Source organism: Mixophyes fleayi, chromosome 3, assembly GCF_038048845.1.
Source record: "Mixophyes fleayi isolate aMixFle1 chromosome 3, aMixFle1.hap1, whole genome shotgun sequence".
In the NCBI taxonomy this organism is placed as follows: Eukaryota; Metazoa; Chordata; class Amphibia; order Anura; family Limnodynastidae; genus Mixophyes; species Mixophyes fleayi.
The window spans coordinates 276,225,593-276,248,185 of NC_134404.1; the positions used below are offsets into that span (position 1 = coordinate 276,225,593).

Sequence of the window (22,593 nt, forward strand, 5' to 3'; positions counted from 1 at the left end):
CCTAACAGGACTCCACCATTAATATATGTCACCATCTGGGTCACAGAATTTGAAAGAGCATTTAAACGTTTCTCTCCCATCCAGGATATAACAGGTTGCCTTGACAATGCTAACTTAATGATGAGTATTTTTTTTGTTCCTTTTTTTTTTTTTTTGATCAGATGTTGTCTTCTACAAAGTTTTCTGATGAAGGTTGGCATGGAGTATAGCACAACTTCTTGTAATTGTCTCTGTAAGGAATCTGAAATAATCCATTAGCTTACTCTGCAGTCACATAGAGAAGCTGTTAGCGAGACTATATTTCTTGTGAGGAAAACGCTTGGGTCATGGCTTTTGCATCTAAATTCTTCAGTTCTTTCTTCCAGTGTTTTAACAAGGTGTTTGACCTCTTACATGTCTCCCAATGTTCTATTCAGCAAAAAAAGTATTTACTATGTGTTTAGTAAACAAAATATTTATACTTTTTTTGTTTGGGTGTCCATTAAATTGTTTTTTAGAATCCTACACTAAATAAAATTTGTCACCCCTAGCAAGGGCATAGGGCTCTAATGCAAGGGCATATAGCAAAATCTGTGGAGGCACGACAATGCTAGTCCATCCTCCAGAAGTCCCCTCTTTGTTCTTTTCAGCATGAGCAGGTACCTGTGCAGTGAAACTCCGTATGGACTTTTAGTTCCAGGCTGCAGAGTGACAAAACTCCACGCGAATGTGGTCCCTAGTTTCCAGTGTTATCGTGATCAAAAATTTGCTGTACTCTCGTACCACTAGTCCATATACTGTACAGACATGTACCAATGATACAATATACTTCCGCAGGACTGTGAGATGATAAGATTTGAAAACATAATCTTACAAAATATAACATTTTTTTTTTTTTTGTTAGAATTAACTCCTGAAGAGAAAGCCCAGAAAATTGCAAGAACCATGCGCAAGCAGTCTGTGGAAGTAAAGGAGAAGTGGGAAAGCCTGAACTCTCAGGCTGGTAGGTGGCAGAAGCAGGTGGACAAGGCTTTGGAGAAACTGAAGGTCCTGAAAAGTGCAATGGATGATGTGGATGTAGAATTGGTGGCAGCAGAGAAAGTGCGCAGTGGCTGGAAGCCAGTGGGAGACTTAGTAATCGATTCTCTGAAGGAACACATTGAGAAGACACATGTAAGCATTGCAATTTCCATTTAAATAGTTACCACATTATATTACTTCATATATCCTTTTATCATGACTCCTGTTCAGCTAAATTTACTAAACGGTCATATTTATGTACAAGTTAACCCGTGCATGATACTCATGCATTCTAGTCAAATCAAGCTACTTAAGGTGTTAAAAAGGTTCTTGTCATGCATTTGGGCCATAGCCCAGGCCTCCTCAGGGGAAGAGCGTTACTTCCCGACGTAAGCGCCGTTTTTTAACGTGGTTTTGTCCACATGTCACCACCTCATCATTCTTCTCCATCACCTCATCCTTTATTTTCATCGCCACATCTATCCAGGTGTCTATCCAGACACGGGGATCTCTCTCAGCGGTCCTGTCACCCCCGGCAACCCCTGGCAACCACCAACCCCCGGCAACCACCAACCACTCCCCACTGTCACCCCCGGCAACACTCCCAACTGTCACTTTTCCTTCAAGAAATATATATATTTTTTTAAAATCTTTATAAACACTTTTAACAATTAACAAATTAAATTAACAAATTAAAAACATCTTAGTATACCAAATTTCAGCCCTTTCTGATTTTTTTTTTCCACACACACTAAGAATTTAGTAGGTCAGTGTATAACTCCGCCCAGCCGGTGGCGCTGCAGCTTGTTTTTATTTTTGCCACACACAGACAGACTAACACACGCCACTAAGCATTTATATTATAGATAATGAGTGTTTGTAAAGTGTTTTCAATGGCAATATTTTAACCCTTTGTTGAATCCTACCCATATTAATACTGTAGCATTATTATATTGATTACAATATTAGGGAATAATATCATCACTTTTTGCCATTAACGCATTTATGCCATTTTGCCATTACACAAGAATAACCTGTAGAGATGTTTATATGGGGTCTGAATCATTAAGGAGAGCAAAGCAAAAAAATCACCTTGGCAAAACCATGTTGCATTGAAGGGGATGGTAAATTTAAAAGGTGGGGTCAGTTTTATATTTGTGGTAGAGCATGTCCTAGATCAACTTCCCAGTGTAAAAATAAATTGAGTATTTGTGTGCTACATGACAAAAAAGTCAATATTTTCTTTATATGCAAAATAATAAACAAATTTTCACACCTTACATGGTTTTGTCCAAGATCAAATTTACTCCTTTTTTTGCCTTGCTCTCCTTAATGACTCAAATTCATGATGTATTTCTCCTCATTGGTCCTCATCTATGAAGCACAAAATGATTGTTGTTGGTGCACCTAGATTTCACCTAAGTATATTGGTTTGCAGACCAAGATGGCACTAACCAATAAGGTGAGTTGGGTGGAGTGAAAACATTCCTCGCTAATTTTGGAGTGTGTAGACCATGCTTTCCTACTCTACTGGAAAGTCTCAGAGTTTTACGAATTTCTGATAGTTATCCCAGACTTCCTAGTAAAGGGGGCGGGACAGGAACCTCAGTTCGGCGTGAGTAACGTCATTTTGGCCCGTGTCGTAATTGTAACATTTCATGGCTGAGGCAGCCCAAAATGTTTATTTAAATCCGCTGAGGATTTCTCACCCCCGTGCTGAGCACTTTTGAGCTCATAATAGATTTACTTTATACCTACTGATCAAAAACAATAATCAGGTAATAAACAAACAAGAGGACTTTCCTCTTTCAAACATTGGGACTCAATTTTTTTGGGGATTTACATGTTACATTAGTCATTTATGTACATATTGGTGGAAGAAGGTGTTTTGTCTGGCAATGCAATTTTAAAAACTGTGCACATGTCTGCTGTATAGTAATACTGAAGGAATTACATTGATGGTTCATTTTATCCTGTGATTTCTAATGGCAATAAAAGAGTTTAGCAAGCATGGTCCTCTTTCCTGATGGTCAGATATAGATTTCACATTAAAGACACAGTTGTTCTGCTGATACATTGAGGCTTTCTTGTGTTCAAAGCAGCAGAACCCTAGCTGAGTCCTGTCCAAGGCTGCCGCCTATTCTGCCTTCCAGCCATACCAGTCACACATGTACACGTCTCTCTCTTTAGTGTCTTGCTACAGAACTGCCACAAACCCCCTGAAACGCCTTGCTTCAGATTTTTACAGGGGTCTGGCAAATTGGAATGGGACATGACCATGCCAAACTATGGGTATGACTGAATCAGAGTCATGGGTTTGGTAGCGTGTTTGAAAGTCAAATTTGTCACCGTTTTTATTTTTAAAGTTTGGCAAATATGCTCTATTATATCTTTTCCTAATCCCTGATTAATATTTGTTATTTTCCATTAAATAATCCTCTTTCTATTTACTAGACATATGTAAGTTTATTCATTGTCAGGTTAGTAGCCAGTTGGAACACTGTTACAATTATTGCTTTATTAAGAAAAATATAACCCGTCTATAAATGATCAAGTCAAGTCACCTTGAAGATTTGTGATCTGTATAACAGTACTCTGCTCAAAGCCCTTTTCTATTTTCTACACTCATAATATACATATAGGGGTTCATTTAGAGTTGAACGGCCACTATCTTGGCTTTAGATAGTCATTTTTAATATATGCATGCGCACAAAAATACTTATGTATATGTCCATATTTAGAGATTTGCGGATCATTTGGTTGTGTCCAGTTATTCCTGGAGAGGCGGAACGGGGGCAAGCAAGTGTAGACTGAGTACATTAAGGACATTTTGACTTAATTGAGACATAATTAAACATGGATGCATTCCAGGATACATCTTGTAGAAGGCGTATCTTGAGGGCTGGTGCAACTATACACAGTGATGATGACTATCAGCAGCACTATATAGCCACTTCTGGTTAACAGATCAGGTTTTGAACCCTCCAGCTTAAATCGCTAGTACTATATTTTTTTATAACGAATTGTGGCTGTTTTTTACATTACATAATTGACATTTCCATCGCAACTGCTGCATAAAAGATATTTGCTAATTGATTTTTTAAAGGGGGTAAACTACTGATGTGGAGGTGTTTGTATTTGATTTGATTTTGATTTTATATGAAAAAGGTGACTTTCATATTTGTTAATAACTGTCAAAACCATAATCTCTCTTGTGTACAACATAATATGGAGCAGGCAAAGCACTGAAATAAAAAACGAAAAAAGTTCCAATAGATAAAGTGTGTCAAATCTATTTAAAATAATAAAAATAAAAGATTACACTTACAGAGCCATAAACAATATGAGCATAAGTTAACCCTATCCATGTCTTCCAGCGTCACATTTTGTGTAGATGTCCCGTTTAACAGGTAATGCAAAAACACTGCATAATGGCCCAATGTTACGGACACAGATTTGTTGTAATTATCTTAGTGGTGTCATTTCAAACCACATCTGATGGTAATTAAAGGAATCTACTGCTATTACAGAAGGATTACTGATATCTTAGACACACTAAAGTGGCATGAATACAAAAACTATTCCTAACACAACACACATTCATCATCATTTACTTATATAGCACCACTAATTCCGCAGTGCTGTACAGAGAATGCACTCACATCAGTCCCTGCCCCAATAGCGCTTACAGTCTAAATACCCTAAAACACACACAGACTAGGGTCAATTTAATACACAGATAAGGCCATGGTCGGGAATTGAACTCATGATCCCATTGTTGTGAGCTGGAAGTGCTAACCATTAAGCCACTCTGCTGCCCACATTGGTCAATCCTCCAGGAGAACATTAAAACTAAAATGATCAATGAATCCATTGACTCTTAATTACTTTACTATATTGTGTACAAATAGAGTAATGGTAATTTAGCATTAACACTATCAAGCCACGTTACCATTAGATGTAAGTATATACACTTGTTCGCTTGGTTTATATCTGGTGCAAAAATGTCTCCTTTTGAGCTGGATGCACTATGTAAAACCAGTCACATTAGTTGCATACTCTATATTTACTACTCCCATGGGCCAGTGTGACATTCTCTTCTGCGAACACTGCCTTAATGATGCCTCAATGTTTACATTTTAATAGTACCTATATAGTATATTATATTACAGAATCTCGCATCACAAACATAGCTGTGTAATCTATTATTATTCTTTTATTCTTTTTTCATTACTCTGGATTTCGCTGAGAGGCAATTCAGGCCCCCCCCCCCCCCCCCCCCCCCCACTTCCCTTGGCTTAAAATGCAGTGTTGCTAAAAGCCAGTCCTGTACACATCCTATTTGCAGAAGAGCTGAAGCCATTGGCCCCAGACAGTTGACCCATCTGCCCCCATTAGAATTTGCCACTGCTGGGCCTGGGCCAAGGAAATTTGGCCAAAGAGCGAGTGAGTTTTTTCCTGGACAAAACCATGTTACAATGCAAGGGGTGCATATTAGTTTATTATTTTGCACATAAGTTAAATGCTGGCTGTGTTTTCATGTTGCGCACAAATACTCGATTGGTTTTTTTTTACACTGAAATTTAAAGTTGATCTAGGACATGCCCTACCCCAACTATAAATCTGTCCGCACATTTTAAAATTACCTCCCCCTCCAATAGAACATGGTTTTGCCATGGTTCAAAGTTACACATTTGTTTTGCTTTCCTTTCCTTAATGAATCAGACCCATTATGTATAAGACATGACATATAACCTCCAAACTGGATGGCCAGTGATGTCAGCTGTGCATGCTGTCATGATATGAGAACAGACGGTGTCTTGAGCAATTATTGGATTCAATTACAATTTGAATGAACAATTAATTAGAGTGAAATAACGCTGTACTTTTATCACCTTTTATACATTTCAACAAAAATTATATGTTCAATTAAGTTGAGGCTTTGCTAGAAAACGATCTATAAACATGAATCACCAACCAGCTGCTGCAATATAATAAAGTCACAAACGATCATAATAATTTCACTTCATGTCTTGTTTTAGATGTTTTATGCAGAGTCCTACGTGGTGTTTGAATGACTCACAGTTTTATAGGTTCTAAAATTAGGTGATATATTAGCATCTTGAAGTAATAGGCACATATTTGATTTGCATTGGCTAGGGGGATATCTATAAAGGGAATATACTGTAATTCTACAGGTACAGTAGATATTAGTTTGTGCTCTGCAGTCAAAGTTACAGAACATTCTTTTCAATGTGAAAGGTGTGATAATCACTATACTGGTGCTAATTCATTACCCAGGTTAGATGCACGCTTAAATGAAGATTACTTCATCTGTACGGCATTCTGTTTACCATGCGAGACAATGTGCTCAAAATAATGAGCAGTATATTCTATTATTTTTTTAGTTATGTTTTGTTTATTGCTTTGAGACTAAAGAGGATTAATTATCTGTATCTGTTAGTTTGAATTTTCATGAATATATGCTTTGAATTGCACAGTGTTAACAGCGGTCATGCTGGCAGTTTGGCTCCTTTTGCAAAGGAACGAGTAACACCACTTTTATAAAGTATTGTGTGAAATAACCAGGCAATGTTAGGAAATCACTTCTCATTCTCAGAAGTAGTCAACAAACTAGATTTGGCTGAACATCTACAGTTCTTGCAGGAAAATGTACTTTTTGATTACCGTATATATTCGAGTATAAGCCGAGGCACCTAATTTTACCACAAAAAACTGGAAAAACTTATTGACTCGAGTATAAGCCCAGGGTGAAAAATGCAGCAGCTACTGGTAAATTTCAAAAATAAAAATATTGGGGGGAGGCTTCTATGCATTAGATAAATACATATACAGCTGGTACCATAACTGTGCATATTGATAAGCACATATTCCCTGAAAGTACAGTCCAACTCAGGACCAAATGTACCAAAAATCATTAAATACTCGCATCAGCCCACTGGTGTAAATGCGTCCATATTTATAGGATGCACATGAGTTTGTGTGTCAATGCGGCAATATCTGTGCTACAGAATATGCTGCAGCTATATAAATAAATAAATGTTCATATAATTCCTGTTCCTGTTAAATGCACTTTGCACGCTATTACCTGTGTCTAATGAGGAACATATCCACAGGATACCAATGTACCTACATTCATAATTATAGGAGTGTTTCTGAAAAAGAAGTGAAAATATATAGCTTCCCTAGAAGATTACAATAGAAACATATGCATTTTTTTCCCCGCAACTAATTAAGGGGGTTATTAAACCAGAATGCTTCCCATTATTAAGTGAGAGAGAGAGATTTGAGCCTTTTACTTACCTCCGCAGTGGAAGGCATGTGCGTTCCACTGACAGGAAGTTCGGCATTTGGAACGTAAGTTTGTGTTCCAAATGCCAAACTTCCTGTCACTGAAACGCACATGCCTTCCACTGCGGAAGTTAAGAGCTGAGGGACCGGAGAACAGGTAAGCCGAGGGGAACATTTTCAGCATAAAAATGTGCTGAAAAAGTCGGCTTATACACGAGTATATACGGTAGTTCTTATTTTTGTTTTATCTTTATTGTGTTTAGTGTTACTGTTTTGTGTGTTTGTAGTTATACATGAGGGGCTGCTATGAAGAGGTCAAATGAAATGACACCCATTGACATAAATGCAACGGGGCCATCTAGTGGCTATAAGTAATAAAATGTTGTGAGAAGTATACTTCTCATTGCCAAATAATCATCTCAGAAATTAGAATGTAACGGGGCCATGTAACACTACATAAGGTAGGGTGCCCATAATTTTGTCATGAAATATCGGGCTATCCATATGACCTGCAGTTTAAAAATGTGGCCTGTCCTAAGAAAACCAGGGCACATAATATCACTTAAAATAAAAAACTTGAAATAGCATTTATTGTACTTGAATGAGGCTACACCAAGGACCAGTATAAAGCGAATGCATTTTATAGACTTATGACAAGCTCAACGATGCTGTCTTATCCATCCAGAGAAATGAGTTTTCTGCAAGGGTCAAATTGTAGCTTTGATGTTATAAGAGAGAGAATATTATACAGGTAGTGGGGAATCGATCATATACTATAAACTGACCTAAGACAATGTTTCAAATCTGAATATATTTATCAATTTAATATGATATATGTGGCATATGTATTTCTTGTTCGAAACAAACTTGTCTTACAGAATACAACTGTCATGATTGTGTTTCAGTTTGTGCATGTGTCATAGAACAATTTAAAAAGTGTACTAGATGAAGATACATTGTTGTTGTCAAAAAAATTCTGCAATATAACATATATAAATAGTGGTTTCATAAACACAAAAACACAAAAAGAATAAATGATGAGTGATGCTTTTTATTCAATACTATAAATATATAAACCTATAATTGAAAGAAAACCCATTATTATTAATATTATGATTGTTATGCAAGTATTTCGATTTAGAGCTTTAAAAGTATGTACAACAGGTAGTAGGGTACAGGAGTAGTTTTTAGTTCATGATGTATGTCTACAGTTAGAGCTTTGTCAACAACATTTTTTATAGTAATTAGGTCAATTTTCTAATCACCAGATCTATTAAAAGGTAAATCTAACTAGAAAACTTAGTTTTCAAACTCTCTAAAAAACCAAAATCATCATAAACCGCTAAATCAATGAAATTAATTTTTATGCAAGTAGCAGCATTGAAATGAACATGCCTATTTTTCAGTGGTGTTTCCATTGGTGCTCTACTATCCCCAATTAAATGAATGGACTCATTGAAGTGAATGTGAAAGTAAATGAAGTTTTTTTCATTGCTAGCCAAATGGGTTAGTTAAGGAAAACCCTTACATTAAAACACCATGTTCCTTTGATTTTAAAGCCCCAGCAGCTGTAATTGTTTTTACCCCACATCCAATAGATATTTGGAAGTCAATAATTAAATGATTAATTCACTTGTTGTCACCTTGATTTTGCACAACATTGAAAGTTTGCTACTATTTTGTTAATGAAATTGCAGTGGGGGTTTTCAATATTCAGCATAATCACACAGTATTGGCAAATAAAGTAACCGCTTTTGAGTCTCTATTAATTTTATAAAAAGCCAGATAATGCTGTTGTGGAATAACAGGTTCATGGAAGCACAAAAAAGCAGGATAATTTAAAAACACATTTGACATCTCCAGCTTGGTGTCCAAATGTCAGACTTGTATTTAATAACTCATTTGGCTAGTAATTTAACTCAAAATGCAAGAGCTCTTCCCATTTGTTTCAATTCGATATTTAATTTAAGTGAAATTTCTACACAAGCTGGAAATACCATTGAAATGAATGTGCCCATTGAATTAAATGTGAAAAGCTCTTGCATATTGAGTTTTACTAGCTGGCAAAGTAATCTTTTTAAAAATGATGAAATAACTAAAAATTACTGCTTCGTTCTTTTTAGGACATTGTATAGTGATTTTGGTCACTTTAAAAAAGGTTGGAAAATCAAAATTTAGTAAAATCTCCTACATAGTCTTGCTAGCTCTTTCTTTACCAGAATGCCATCTTCTTTATCTAGTGCTGCCCACTGAGCTGCTCCACGATTATGACTTGTGTTAAGTATGGGGCTTAGCTCACATCTAAAAGATGAACATCATAGCTATCAGACATCAAGTTTCTAAAGCCTGTTTTTGTTTGTTTTTTTAAAGCGGATTCTGAAATTAATTTTGGAAGAAAGAGAAATGTTCTCACTAGAGGCAAAAATGTAAACTTCCTCAATTAGGTTGTGCTTGCTGCTTATAGATCAACATAATATGATGGTTATAAGCATCTTATTTTAATCTGCAGTTGTGATTTTATGAGCTGTTATCATCTCATATTTCCCTTTTGAAATCTCCCCATGCAGAAGGAATAGAACACCTACAATATAGGGCACCCAGCATGCCAATAGTTGATTCGGCTTCCAATCCGAACTTCAAACTGTGCTATGTACTATCCATGCCACTTTCCATCATTAATCACAGCTTACCAGCCCTGGATATACAATATTTTAAAAAATAAATGTCAATCATACATTCATCCCCGTATCCCAAAATACAGATCCACTTAGAATTTCGTTATGAAATGTACCTTTTACATTATATAACCTAGTTAAATACAATTTGATGAATATGAACTATGCATTCCACAATTCTTGCAAATACTTGCACACCTCTCCAAATAAAAACACCCCAGTACAATTTACAATCACCTCTCAACATTCCCTGTCAAAGTTTTACAATGCTGTGGTTTTAAATATTCTTCTCTTCTTTTTGTGCTGTGTTTTGTGACAGGCGTTGGGAGAGGAAATGGCGCCCATTAGCTTGAAAGTGAAGACAGTGAATGATGTGGCTAGTCAGCTTTCGGCTTTAGATATTCAGCCATCTGCTAAAATGACTCGCCAATTGGATGACCTGAACGTCAGGTGGAAGCTCCTACAGGTATAACTGTCTTATCTTGTAGAATCCGACATGCTTTGTAGTTCCTCTTCAGCTAAGCTACTGAAATCATTTTTAATACCGCCCTGATTTTTTTTATTATAATTTGCATCTGATTTGAATAAGGCCTGCCCAAAGATTTTCACATTTAATATTCCAAAAGTGTATGATAAATGTGCTTTGAAATACAGCAGCACATCATCACGCTTACAAATATCGCTTCAATCAGGGCTCGGAATTTTATGTAATCCTGCTAGGATGTTTATAATACATTTATTATGTGATGTAAAGTGGCTGCTGTTGTAACATTATGCACTTTTCACCACTGAATCACTGTGAATGATTTGATGAGGATCATACATATCCACAGGTGTATTATTAGGTCAGGGAAAAAGCTGCACCATTGTTTCTGCTCAAACAAACTAAAACACATAAGTAAGCCCACATTTACAATATTTGCCTCATCCCAATGACATTTTACATGTGTTTGACTAGGGTCAGAGCACATATTGCATTCATTCTCATTCATGTCTGTGTGTGATCGGATTAGGAGTGAGTGAGGCTAGACAACCTATAGGCAATCCCAGGGCCTGATTAAGGGTTCTGGCCGCCCTAGGCTAATACGGCCGCAGCGCCCCCCCCCCCCCCCCCCTCCCCTCCCTCCTCCGAATATATAGGTGTATAGGAACACTCCTGAATATGAATGTTCAGGTGTATTCTCCAGCATTCAAATTTAGACAGATTGTGCCATTGTCTCTTACCTGTCCTTGCTCTTCTCTCTTGCAACTTTGTTATCCTCTCGCTGGCTTCTGGAAAGTTGGCGTCCTTTTTTGAAAATGCAAAAATGTATTATAATGCAAACCCTGAATGATTAGGCCCTTTAGTTAAAACAAAACACTCCATTATGGCCAGCTAAAAGTATCCCATTGGACAGGCCTATATAAGCAATATCTGAATATTTGTTGTCAATCAAATACAAACCTCTACCAGCCCCATCTCACTAATATTTAGTATTCTATTGATTGCTGAGACCACCCATGTGACCACCACACAATCATGAGATTCTGCCCCCCAAAGCTGCTCTATTTTTTAAATACCCCCTGCAGCCATTTTCCTTAACCACAACCCCCCCCCCCCACAGCCATTTTCCTTAACCTCTGCTGCAGCCATTTTCTTTACCTCCCACCCTGCATCCATCCCCCTTGCAGCTATTTTCCTTACCTCCACTCTGCTAGCTAGCTATCCCCCCCCGTCACATCAAAACTCCCCCAGTCACATATATCAGCCCTCCTCCTCTGCCCTCCTTCATACATATCAACCTCTCTACCTCCCTATAGATTTTCATGGCAGCCCCCCCCTCCCACCCTATAGATTTGTATGACAGTCCCCCTCTCCCTCCCTATAGATATGCAGGGTAGTCCCCCCCCTCCCTATAGATATGCAGGGTAGTTACCCCCCCCCCCCTCTCTATAGATATGCAGTGTAGTTCCCCTCCTCCCTATAGATATGCAGGGTAGTTCCCCCCCTCCCTATAGATATGCAGGGTAGTTTCCCCCCCCTTCCTATAGATATGCAGGGTAGTTCCCCCCCTCCCTATAGATATGCAGGGTAGTTTCCCCCCCCTTCCTATAGATATGCAGGGCAGTTCCCCCTCCCTATAGATATGCAGGGCAGTTCTCCCCATCCCTATAGATATGCAGGGCAGTTCCCCCCCTCCTTATAGATATGCAGGGCAGTTCCCCCCCTCCCTATAGATATGCAGGGCAGTTCCCCCCCCTCCCTATAGATATGCAGGGCAGTTCCCCCCCTCCTTATAGATATGCAGGGCAGTTCCCCCCCTCCCTATAGATATGCAGGGCAGTCCCCCCCCCTCCCTATAGATATGCAGGGCAGTTCCCCCCCTCCCTATAGATATGCAGGGCAGTTCCCCCCCTCCCTATAGATATGCAGGGCAGTTCCCCCCCCTCCCTATAGATATGCAGGGCAGTTCCCCCCCCCCCCCTCCCTATAGATATGCAGGGCAGTTCCCCCCCCTCCCTATAGATATGCAGGGCAGTTCCCCCCTCCCTATAGATATGCAGGGCAGTTCCCCCCCTCCCTATAGATATGCAGGGCAGTTCTCCCCCCCTCCCTATAGATATGCAGGGCAGTTCCCCCCCCCCCTCCCTATAGATATGCAGGGCAGTTCCCCCCCCCCTCCCTATAGATGTGCAGGGCAGTTCCCCCCCCCCCTCCCTATAGATGTGCAGGGCAGTTCCCCCCCTCCCTATAGATATGCAGGGCAGTTCCCCCCTCCCTATAGATATGCAGGGCAGTCCCCCCCCTCCCTATAGATATGCAGGGCAGTTCCCCCCTCCCTATAGATATGCAGGGCAGTTCCCCCCCCTCCCTATAGATATGAAGGGCAGTTCCCCCCCCTCCCTATAGATATGCAGGGCAGTTCCCCCCCTCCCTATAGATATGCAGGGCAGTTCCCCCCCCCTCCCTATAGATATGCAGGTCAGTTCCCCCCCCTCCCTATAGATATGCAGGGCAGTTCTCCCCCCTCCCTATAGATATGCAGGGCAGTTCCCCCCCCCTCCCTATAGAAAAAAAATGAATGAAGAAAAAAAAATTTTTTTTTTTTTTAAAAAAAAAATACCCACAGTGCCGCGCCCCCCGGGACCCAGCGCCCCAGGCTGCAGCCTGGTCAGCCTAGTGGTTGATCAGGCCCTGGGCAATCCGTTCACCTGAATTTGCACAGCAGAACAGAATATTTCAGGAGATGAGTATTTTGACACAGTGTAAGTATAATTGGACATATTATTATGTAAGTAAGGAAGGGAGCTGTAAGTGAGAGCCTGTATCATAATATGGGGAGGGGAATGGAGGCAAGCAGGAAGTTACAGACCGAGAATTAGATAATGTAGTTGTAATATGAGGCTCTTGTTAAACTGGTGCAGGAAGATGACATATTAAAATTCACTTCTGGTTTAAACAAAGTTTATAAATCCAACTTGTTCTGTGATCAGCCATTCTTCCACCCCTACAGTGTTTCATATGTATAAACCCCTGTAAATAATATCTGCATAAACATCATCATCAGCTATTTATATAGCGCAACTAATTCTGCAGCGCTGTGCAGAGAACTCATTCACATCAGTCCCTGCCCCATTGGAGCTTAAGTATAAATTCCCTAACATACACACACAGACTGAGAGAGACTAAGGTCAATTTAAGAGCAGCCAATTAACAGTGGGTTCTTATGAAAAAATTTGTGTTATAAGTGAACATGCGCCCTGAAATGTAAATTGTTATGAATATTAGAAGTCATCTCTGATTTCTGCAACCTGTATAATAGCATTTGGCCTTGTGCTTTTATATGGTAACACAGTTCCTTGGTGATTTCTAATATCTATATACTTTACAGTGGGAGACCCTTACCCCACTTACTATGTTGTGTGTATTATAGATGTCTCTTTATCCATCTAAATTAAGATTATTGCACACAACAAAATGGTATTAGAAATAGGTCTAAGGAATGGAAGGTTTTCTGCTTTGTAACCAACTATAAGTGACCTGTTAATCAGCAGAGTCCTTCAAAATTGTTCACAACAAAGTGTGAAGTTAATTCTGATTATTAAGTAGCTGTGAACACTAAATACAATTGGCCAAGATACACTTCGTCTGAATAAACACATGATATTTCACCACAAACAATTTATTTTAAATAAGATTTTTCTTCAGTATACATGTATTTTATTACTGTAACATATAAAATGATTTTTTTATTCAAGTAGCGAATAGAAAACAAACATTGGCTGGTCTGTGGCTCTGGTGGACCCATCATATTCTTCTGTCAATGCTAAAAATTAGTTAATATTTTGAAAAAACATCTTCTATACCCGGAACCACTTATTTGCAATTTCCCAGTGGCCACTTGAAAGCTTGATGGTGCAAAAATAGATTTAAAGGGTTATTCACGTAAAACTAAAAATTAACTATGTGCTGCCTCTACTAACCCTCACTTCCAACAGGCAATAAGTGCATAGCTAAGGGTTAACTGCAACTTTTTAGCAATGTTAATATAACATGCCCCTAATAGAATATACCTACTATTCTGTATTCTTTTCAGGTTACAGTACCGTTAAATATCTTCAAGAGCCTAAACATTTTTTTTTACATTTCTAAGAGCTTCCCCCAATCACAGCATGATCTCTGATGTCAGGAAATATTATTAATATCCTGATGTCCGAGAAATCACTATGTAGATGTAATGGCGCAGGAATGACGCTTCGGCAGGGGGAGGAAATTACATACAACTATACAATGTGGGCGATGATGGTTGTGTGCCATAACCAGCTATACATTTTAAGTTATACATTTTAATTTTATTTGGACCTGTAACTGATAGACATGATCTAAGGTGGGTTCTATTAGTAAACTTGGTATATTAAAATAATACTAGGGACATGTATTAAAATGTCTAAAAGCCCCTTCACTGATTAGGTTTGCATTATATTGTCTTTTTACGATTTTGCTGTGCAAATCCAGAAATGCAGATCCAGATCTTGTGTGTGCTAATTTGTTTCTGTCAGTCTAGCGAGAAGCAAATTATTCTACTGGGCATGGTTTTATTTTACTTTGATACCCTCCATTTGTAATTTTTATGTATTTATCTGGTGCTCCCTGGCACCTCTGTGATACATATATTGGATGCAATTTGTAAGCAGTGTTGTAACGCCATAAATCATGTTGCTGTTATTGAGAGCTGCAAAAGTTGGCAGAAGAGAAATCTGCTTTATTGCCACCCATGCAAAATGTTGATTAAAACAAATCTAGTTTTCACAGGATGGACGGTGTGTCCCCAAAGACATGCTGACCCTGCACTGGACAAGGATTTTAGTTTTAATAGCAGAGGCATTGCAAAATGAAGGAGGGGTTTGTGGGGGGGGGGGGGGGGCAATTAAGTCAAATCAGAACTCTTTCACAAAAAATAGCTGTATAAAAATCCAACACAAGTGATACATTTTAATAACTTATATACAGATGCGGTACATTGCATGTCTAGTTTATTGCAATCAAATGCAATTAATGAAGTATTGCAGATGACGGGACACTTAGAGAATGTACTATAAAACCCCAATGTACCTATAATCTTATAATGAGACACAATAGGACAGCTTTTTACCTCGGCCCAGAACAATCTAGGTCATTCATTTACCAAAAGATAATACATTTTCTCTTTTGCTTCAGATGTCTAAATAAGTAATTTCTACATTGTTAGCAATTGTATAATAAGTATAATCATTTATCTATTACAATTTACATTGCTTATATACGGTACAACAGTACTTTAAACGAGAGGTAGGCAAAGTTGTGTCTTTCTAGAACTACAAAACCCAGTATGCCCTGTCAGCATTTGGCAGTTTTTGCTGGAACTTGTTTTCGCAACAACTGGATAGGCAGACAACATAATATTCAAAAACTGGCAGAAAATATAGCAAAAGTCTAGGGGCCTGATTCATTAAGGATATTAACTTGATCAACTTCTTATTTCAGTCTCCTGGACAAAACCATGTTACAATGCAAGGGGTGCAAATAAGTATTCTGTTTTGCACATAAATTAAATACTGACTGTTTTTTCATGTAGCACACAAATACTTGATAGCTTATTTGTACACTGAAATTTAAAGTTGATATTTGTGTGCTACATGAAAAAACAGTCAGTATTTAACTTATGTGCAAAACAGAATACTTATTTGCACCCCTTGCTTTGTAACATGGTTTTGTCCAGGAGACTGAAATAAGAAGTTTCTCAAGTTAAGATCCTTAATGAATCAGGCCCTAGATTACAAAGTCTATACAGCGCTACTTTTCTGTTCTGTGCTGCAGAATTAGTGGTGCTATATAAATAAATGATTATGATGATGATAATCTATCTTACGGTTTTATATAATAATGATTTAAATTAGCAATATGTTTGTCTTATGTAGTGTATATTAGTCATATGCAACTGTTTGTTTGTTTGTGTAAAGTATAAGAAGGAGCCTTTACACTTGTCAGACCAGGCAGCAGAATGGGCACACTACTGCTAGTACAGCTACTGTACAATAGGAGTTAATATTGGCACTAGAGATACATTAAAAAGCCTTTATTGTTTTTGGTTTACAAATAAATAGCCATTACAGTGACTATTCTGATGTCTCAGAATTCTTTTTCAGGCTGGTATTATCTTTTCTATCGCTGTGTAACTATTTTCATTTACTTGGCCAGGGTATAACAGTTTGCATGCAATAATGCCTATGCTATTTAAATACAGTTTGTGATTTTACAGAACATATATCTTGCACTCTCTTCAATTAATTTGTCTGTTTTGTAGGCTGCAGTTGAAGAACGTCTCAAACAGCTTCAAGAAGCACATCAGGATTTTGGTCCTGTCTCCCAACACTTTCTGTCTAGTAAGTTTAAAATGTAAAGTCGATAACGAGAAGCTAAGATCAAATGTACTAAATTACCAACCCTGTTCCAAAAAAATACTTAATGCCATCAGGCAGGTTCCCCAACCTCATATGTGCAGACACCTTTGCCCAGCTTGCTTCCACACACTCACACTGGCAGTTTGATGTTGGTCACTGTTTCCCAACTCCAGTCCTCAGGGAACCTTAACAGTGCAGGTTTTCCAGGTACCACCTGTGGATCGTTCAAAATGTGTCAGTTACTAATGAATACATCTGTGCTCCAGCAAAGAGATATGGAAAACATGTACTGTTAGGGGTCCATGAGGACTGGATTTGGGAATGATTGATGTAGATGGACAACAAACTGCCTGTTTGAAAAATATTATAGGAGCTAGAGGAGTCCTGTTATGTTTGCTGCAGGTTTTTTCAGACAGGCAGTGTGTTATCCTCCATAAACATGTTGCCAGATTGATCATAAATTGTGGAAAGCTGAAAAGCAGTGAATGACCTTAGGGCGTGGAGGAACTGCCATTTAGCCTCACAACTCTGCCACTGGTATGTAATAATTTGGAACTGGGTTTTCCTCAGCATATTTCATCAGTTTTGGGTGCAATTTTCATGTAATCCTTGACTATTCTTTCTGTGATACCACAATACTGCCATTTCCTTACTATTTATAAGGTAGTAGAGCAGTGTTACAGGTGTTTAGTCATGAAACTGGAGCTTGATTGCAGTGTTTGTCCAAAAGAAGGGTTCTGCATCTGTCTGGTTCTTCAAGAACAGGGCAAATCAGATCACATCTGACCTGATAGGTCCCATATTAACACAGTAATAAACAATACTGGGTAAAACAGACAGAGAGGTGAAAGGCCCTGCTCACAAGCTTACAATCTAAGGGACAATCGGTGGTTGATATATGAGGTTAAATCTACATATTGCATTTCAGTCAAGCCAGATTGCAAAGGTAAAAAGTAATTAGTATGCTATATGATCCAGTCACACAGCAATGTTGATCAGGGGGTCAGAGGGTTGTTGTCTTGTGTGAATTGAGTAAAGGGCAGTAATAGGGTAACCCAGTGAGGTTAAGATGGTGGTTAAGAAATACTATAAGCTTGCCTGAAGAGGTGGGTTTTCAGAGAACGCTAGAAAGTGTGTAGACCAGAAGAAAGTCTTATTGTGCGAGGAAAGGAATTCCACAGAGTGGGTGCAGCTTGAAAAAAGTTCCCAATTGTAGAGCACTATGGAATGTGTTGGCGCTGTGTAAGTAAATGTTGATGATGATGATTACAATATTGAAGTATTTTATTACAGTTTCCTCTACAAGCTTATTTTTACAATATATCTATCATTCTTGTACATTAATAAGTTAGCATTGCTCTAAGAATATAGCCAAGCCTTCTGTGTTTTAAAATACATACTCAGGTATAAATATTTCAGTTTTACTAAGAAATACTTGTTGGGTAAGGTATCTAATTTGCCATATGTTACTCAATTCCCTAAGCCTTGTTATGAATAATTAAAAAAACAAAAAACCCTGAAAAGCAAGTTAACTTTTTGTTGTGTGTGTTCTCCATAGCCCTCTTTTTGCAACTAACATTTAGTACACCTTGTTTTTTTTCCTTCCCACTCTCAGCTTCTGTACAGCTTCCATGGCAACGATCTGTTTCACTGAACAAAGTGCCCTACTATATAAAGTAAGTTTTATTCTTTATTATATTTTACTGTTTTTATTGTGTTTGATTAAACAAACAAGTACCATATCATTTTGTTTTAAACGTCATTACATTTATGGAAAAAAAAATGCATATTTAGGGATTTATCTTGACAAGCAAGATACAGCAAACTGTAATACAGGTGACCAGACCTGGCAGACTGAACATTTGGGCTAATTCCTTTTTTTATCCTAAAGCAAGATATTAAAACCTTATCCAGGAGGTTATTTTAGTTTATTTTAATAGAGAAGAGAGATGTACATTATGAACACCATCATCAGAAGGTGTTCCTAGATGCTGACATATTTCTGTTTACCTAGTGTTTTCAAAATTAAATTATAAGAACAACTCATGTTTCTGCGCACAGTATTTTTTTTATTATACAGTGCCCTGTGCACACAAAATCAAAGGGGCATAACAAGTAGAACAAATATGAAAGAGGAAATTCAGAAAATTTCCCACAGAACAAGAAAAGCCAAATTCTGCTGGTAAAATATGCAATATTTGGCACCCAAATGTGACTTGAGGTAAACATTATGCTTAACAATGTTTAAAAGTCCCTCAATTTTAATCTTATGTGTATAGATATATATAGATTGCTTAAATTGTTTAGATAAAGTGTAATTGTTGCTAAATAATTGTTTTATTTCTAGGATTAGTTCTCATATTGGAAATAAATATTGTTGCTAGGCTGCAATATTGCAATTCTTCCATGATGTGCATTGTAGAATATCTGTAACAACACAGTGGTCTAGAACTCAATATAACAAGAAGGTAGATTAGTTGTTTACACCTTATATTGTGTAGAAAAGTAAGTGGTTTCTTTGAATCTATAAGATGTTACAGCGAAGATTGCAGTAAGCCTTTGAGTCCAAACTTGTATCCTGGGAACAGGTAAGAGTAAAGTGTGTGTGCATGTAACCTAGAAGCATGTGTCTTGTCTATGGTATATTTCAAGGCTCTTCAACATTCAACAATGACTTAAATGGTGCTTATAGGAAGCAAACAAAAGTAATATATCTAACATCTTTCTAACGTAGACGTGCAACTGATTGTGAGAGAAAGTCTATGTAGGTAGATTTTATTCCATATTGGAATATGGAACTAGGAAATCAAGCTACAAGAACTGCAGATTTAAAAATTATCTATGTAGCACAAAGATCTATTTCTATAAATACTAAATAACATTTAAAATAAAGATGATTGCGGATTGTTGCTGGCCATTTATTGAACATATATTTCCATTCCTAATCATTTATTTAAAGGAAACTTTCACTTTGATAGGGTATAAATTTGCAGGTAATTTATATTTTTATTTCATAGGAGAAGAGCAAAAAGATAGAAATACAGATACAGATTCCTCAATTTTATATAGATTGAGTAGAACACTTAACCTGAAACATCTTAGAAATGTAAATCAATTAAACTCATTAAAATCATGTAGGAAAGGTAGATGGTGACGAGAGAGTATGATTTTGGAGATAGAAGAGTGATTTGAAGACAGAATAGAAGAAATCTGAAGGTTGAATATCAGAGTCTGTCATAATGCATCCAAAGTCCATACATTTTGCATCAGCAGCTGAAGCTCTGTCATGGAACACACTCATTGGCATATTCTTGTCATCTAGGCAAGGTATCCATCTAGTAGTATACATCATTAATATCAGAGACCACATGTACTTTACACTTTTACTTTGCCTTTCTGTTTCAGGCACAGACACTCTGATGCACAGGGCAATTGTTTAATGTCTGAGTTCCTTGGTGGCTTTACCCAGTTCAGTCTGAATGGGTAGTATCAGTATTGTTATGGACATCAGTACAAACTTGTTTGGAGATCCATTACTTTTATTCTTTGTGGAATTCCCCTGATCTAAATTATGGGGACCGCTACTATCTTGTGCTTGTTGTATGGAGGGCGAACGTTTAAAGAAATTATGCCTGCCTGGACTTGGTAAAGGTGTTTTAAATTAAGGATACATCACTCCGGGGGTCCCCAGATATTTGGGAGGCAGGTAATGTGCTATAGCTATGGAAATGCTGCAATTAGTACTTGTTTAGCCTGGGATGCGGTGAGTCACTCCAGTGTGCCTCTTAGTCCATAGCCATACCCCCATCCTTTTTTTTACAGAGGTATATTTATTTTATTGGCATAGATGTGAAATCTATACTGCTGCACTGACACAAATGCAAAAATTGCTGCAATATACATTTGTTGTTGCATCTCGAAATCACACTTTTTAACATTTCATGGAAAAAACATGCCTTTTTTTTGTTCTCTCACTTCTGTGTTTTTTGCTCTCACCCAAGTACTCCAAAAGAGCATTCGGATCCAGAAGAGGAAGAGATAGAGCGTAACAATGATTCACTTTTTGCTGAGGTGTGTGGAACAAGTCCAGAATTTATTTCGTGTGTAGACGAGGGTGCTGACTTGCAACCCCCATCCTTTTTGTATATTGAATAATTTGCTAGATACACTCTATATAAGAATGTAGCTAGCATTTACTTCCTACAGCATTTTCAATCTTTGGTGGCTGGCTAAAGATAGGCAAGTTGTAATAGAGTAGTGACTAAAAGTATATAGCAAATTATTAAAAACAGGACCCTTAAAAAAAGCTTCTAAAGGAAGCATGCTTGGTGGTCATCAGTTGATTTTTAGCTAATGTCTAGTCCGATGCAGCACATAAATGTAAATATTATATAGCACTGGGCGGAATTTATAAATTGGCCAGAAAGCATCTTAAACCTCCAGTTGAATCAGAACTGAGAAAGAAAATAAGACCAACATATATGGTGGTCTCTTTATAAACTCTGGGTTAACAGAATAAAAGCTCTCATAGGTCATGCTTATAATTATTGTATAGGTATGCCATGCAATCCACTATAAATTGACCTGAACAGATGAGAATATTACAGTAGAGCGCAGCAGAGTTGTTTTATTGCTATAAATGTTATCTTCTATATTTTATCTTTCTGAAAACTGCTCAATTAATTTCATGCGACCTTGTTAAAGGCAATGTTATTATTTGATATGAATCTCAGCTAAGATATGTATTATAGAAATGACCCGTACAGATTGTTAGAGGGGAGGTGCATAAGCTTTTCTAGTGCTCAGTAATAATAATTTCTTTCCAATAAACTTTTATGGAAGACAACTCTACTGACATTTTTATCATTTGAGCAACATTTTCCAATTTCCTGTAGTGTACTAGTAGATACATAATATAATATATTAATATATAATATATCATGTAATACTATGAGTCTTAAAGAAATACTTTTTTCAGCCTAAAGAAAGACAATTCAGAGAGCTTTTCAGAGCCTGAAATTGCTGATAACAAGAAATAGCAATGTAGAAACACATTGACTGAGAGTTTGCATATATGCGGCCTGATTCATTAAGGAAAGTATGGAAATAAAATGTTCTCCTGGACAAAACCATGTTACAGTGCAAGGGGTGCAAATTAGTTTATTATTTTGCACATAAGATAAATACTGTCTGTTTTTTATGTAGCAATACTTGATAGCTTTATTTGTACACTGAAATTTAAAGTAGATCTCGGACATACCTTATCCCAACTGTAAATCTGCCATCACATTTTTAATTTTCCTTCCCCTCCAATGCAACATGGTTTTGCCAAGTTTCAAAGTTACTAATTTTTCTTGTTTTACTTTCCTGAATGAATCAGGCCCATTGTATTTACTAGTTTGGTTTTTAATCAAAATAATACTTTTTTTTAACTAAAACTCATACCATTGTGTTTCATGTATGATCCGCAATGTAGCCATTGGAGAAATGTGGGGGTGTTTGGTGTGATGATTATCTTATAAAAAACATGGTTCTGTCTCTTGGGAAGGGGTTTATAGTAAAAAGTGTCTTTGGGTGGACATCTATAAATTTTGGAGTTTAACAAGCAGTAGCGTTTCTCCATAAATAGCTACTCTAAATTAATCATTGTGTGGATGTGGAACATGTTTTCTCTAGTAAATTAAAC

At 37.5% G+C, this 22,593-nt stretch overlaps 1 protein-coding gene across 7 annotated transcripts in view; it reads left to right on the top strand.

Annotated features, from left to right (window-relative positions):
• The window catches only part of UTRN (utrophin), a 541,342-nt gene that overhangs the window by 420,600 nt on the left and 98,149 nt on the right, over positions 1–22,593 (top strand). For 4 of the 7 annotated variants that reach the window (XM_075203650.1, XM_075203649.1, XM_075203651.1 and 1 more), the window contains 5 exons: positions 884–1,152; positions 10,306–10,452; positions 16,811–16,889; positions 18,523–18,583; positions 19,439–19,495. In XM_075203650.1, coding sequence (XP_075059751.1) covers positions 884–1,152; positions 10,306–10,452; positions 16,811–16,889; positions 18,523–18,583; positions 19,439–19,495 — 613 coding nt within the window. The remainder of the gene's footprint in view (positions 1–883; positions 1,153–10,305; positions 10,453–16,810; positions 16,890–18,522; positions 18,584–19,438; positions 19,496–22,593) is intronic. The other 3 variants (XM_075203652.1, XM_075203653.1, XM_075203655.1) reach the window with 1 other exon arrangement.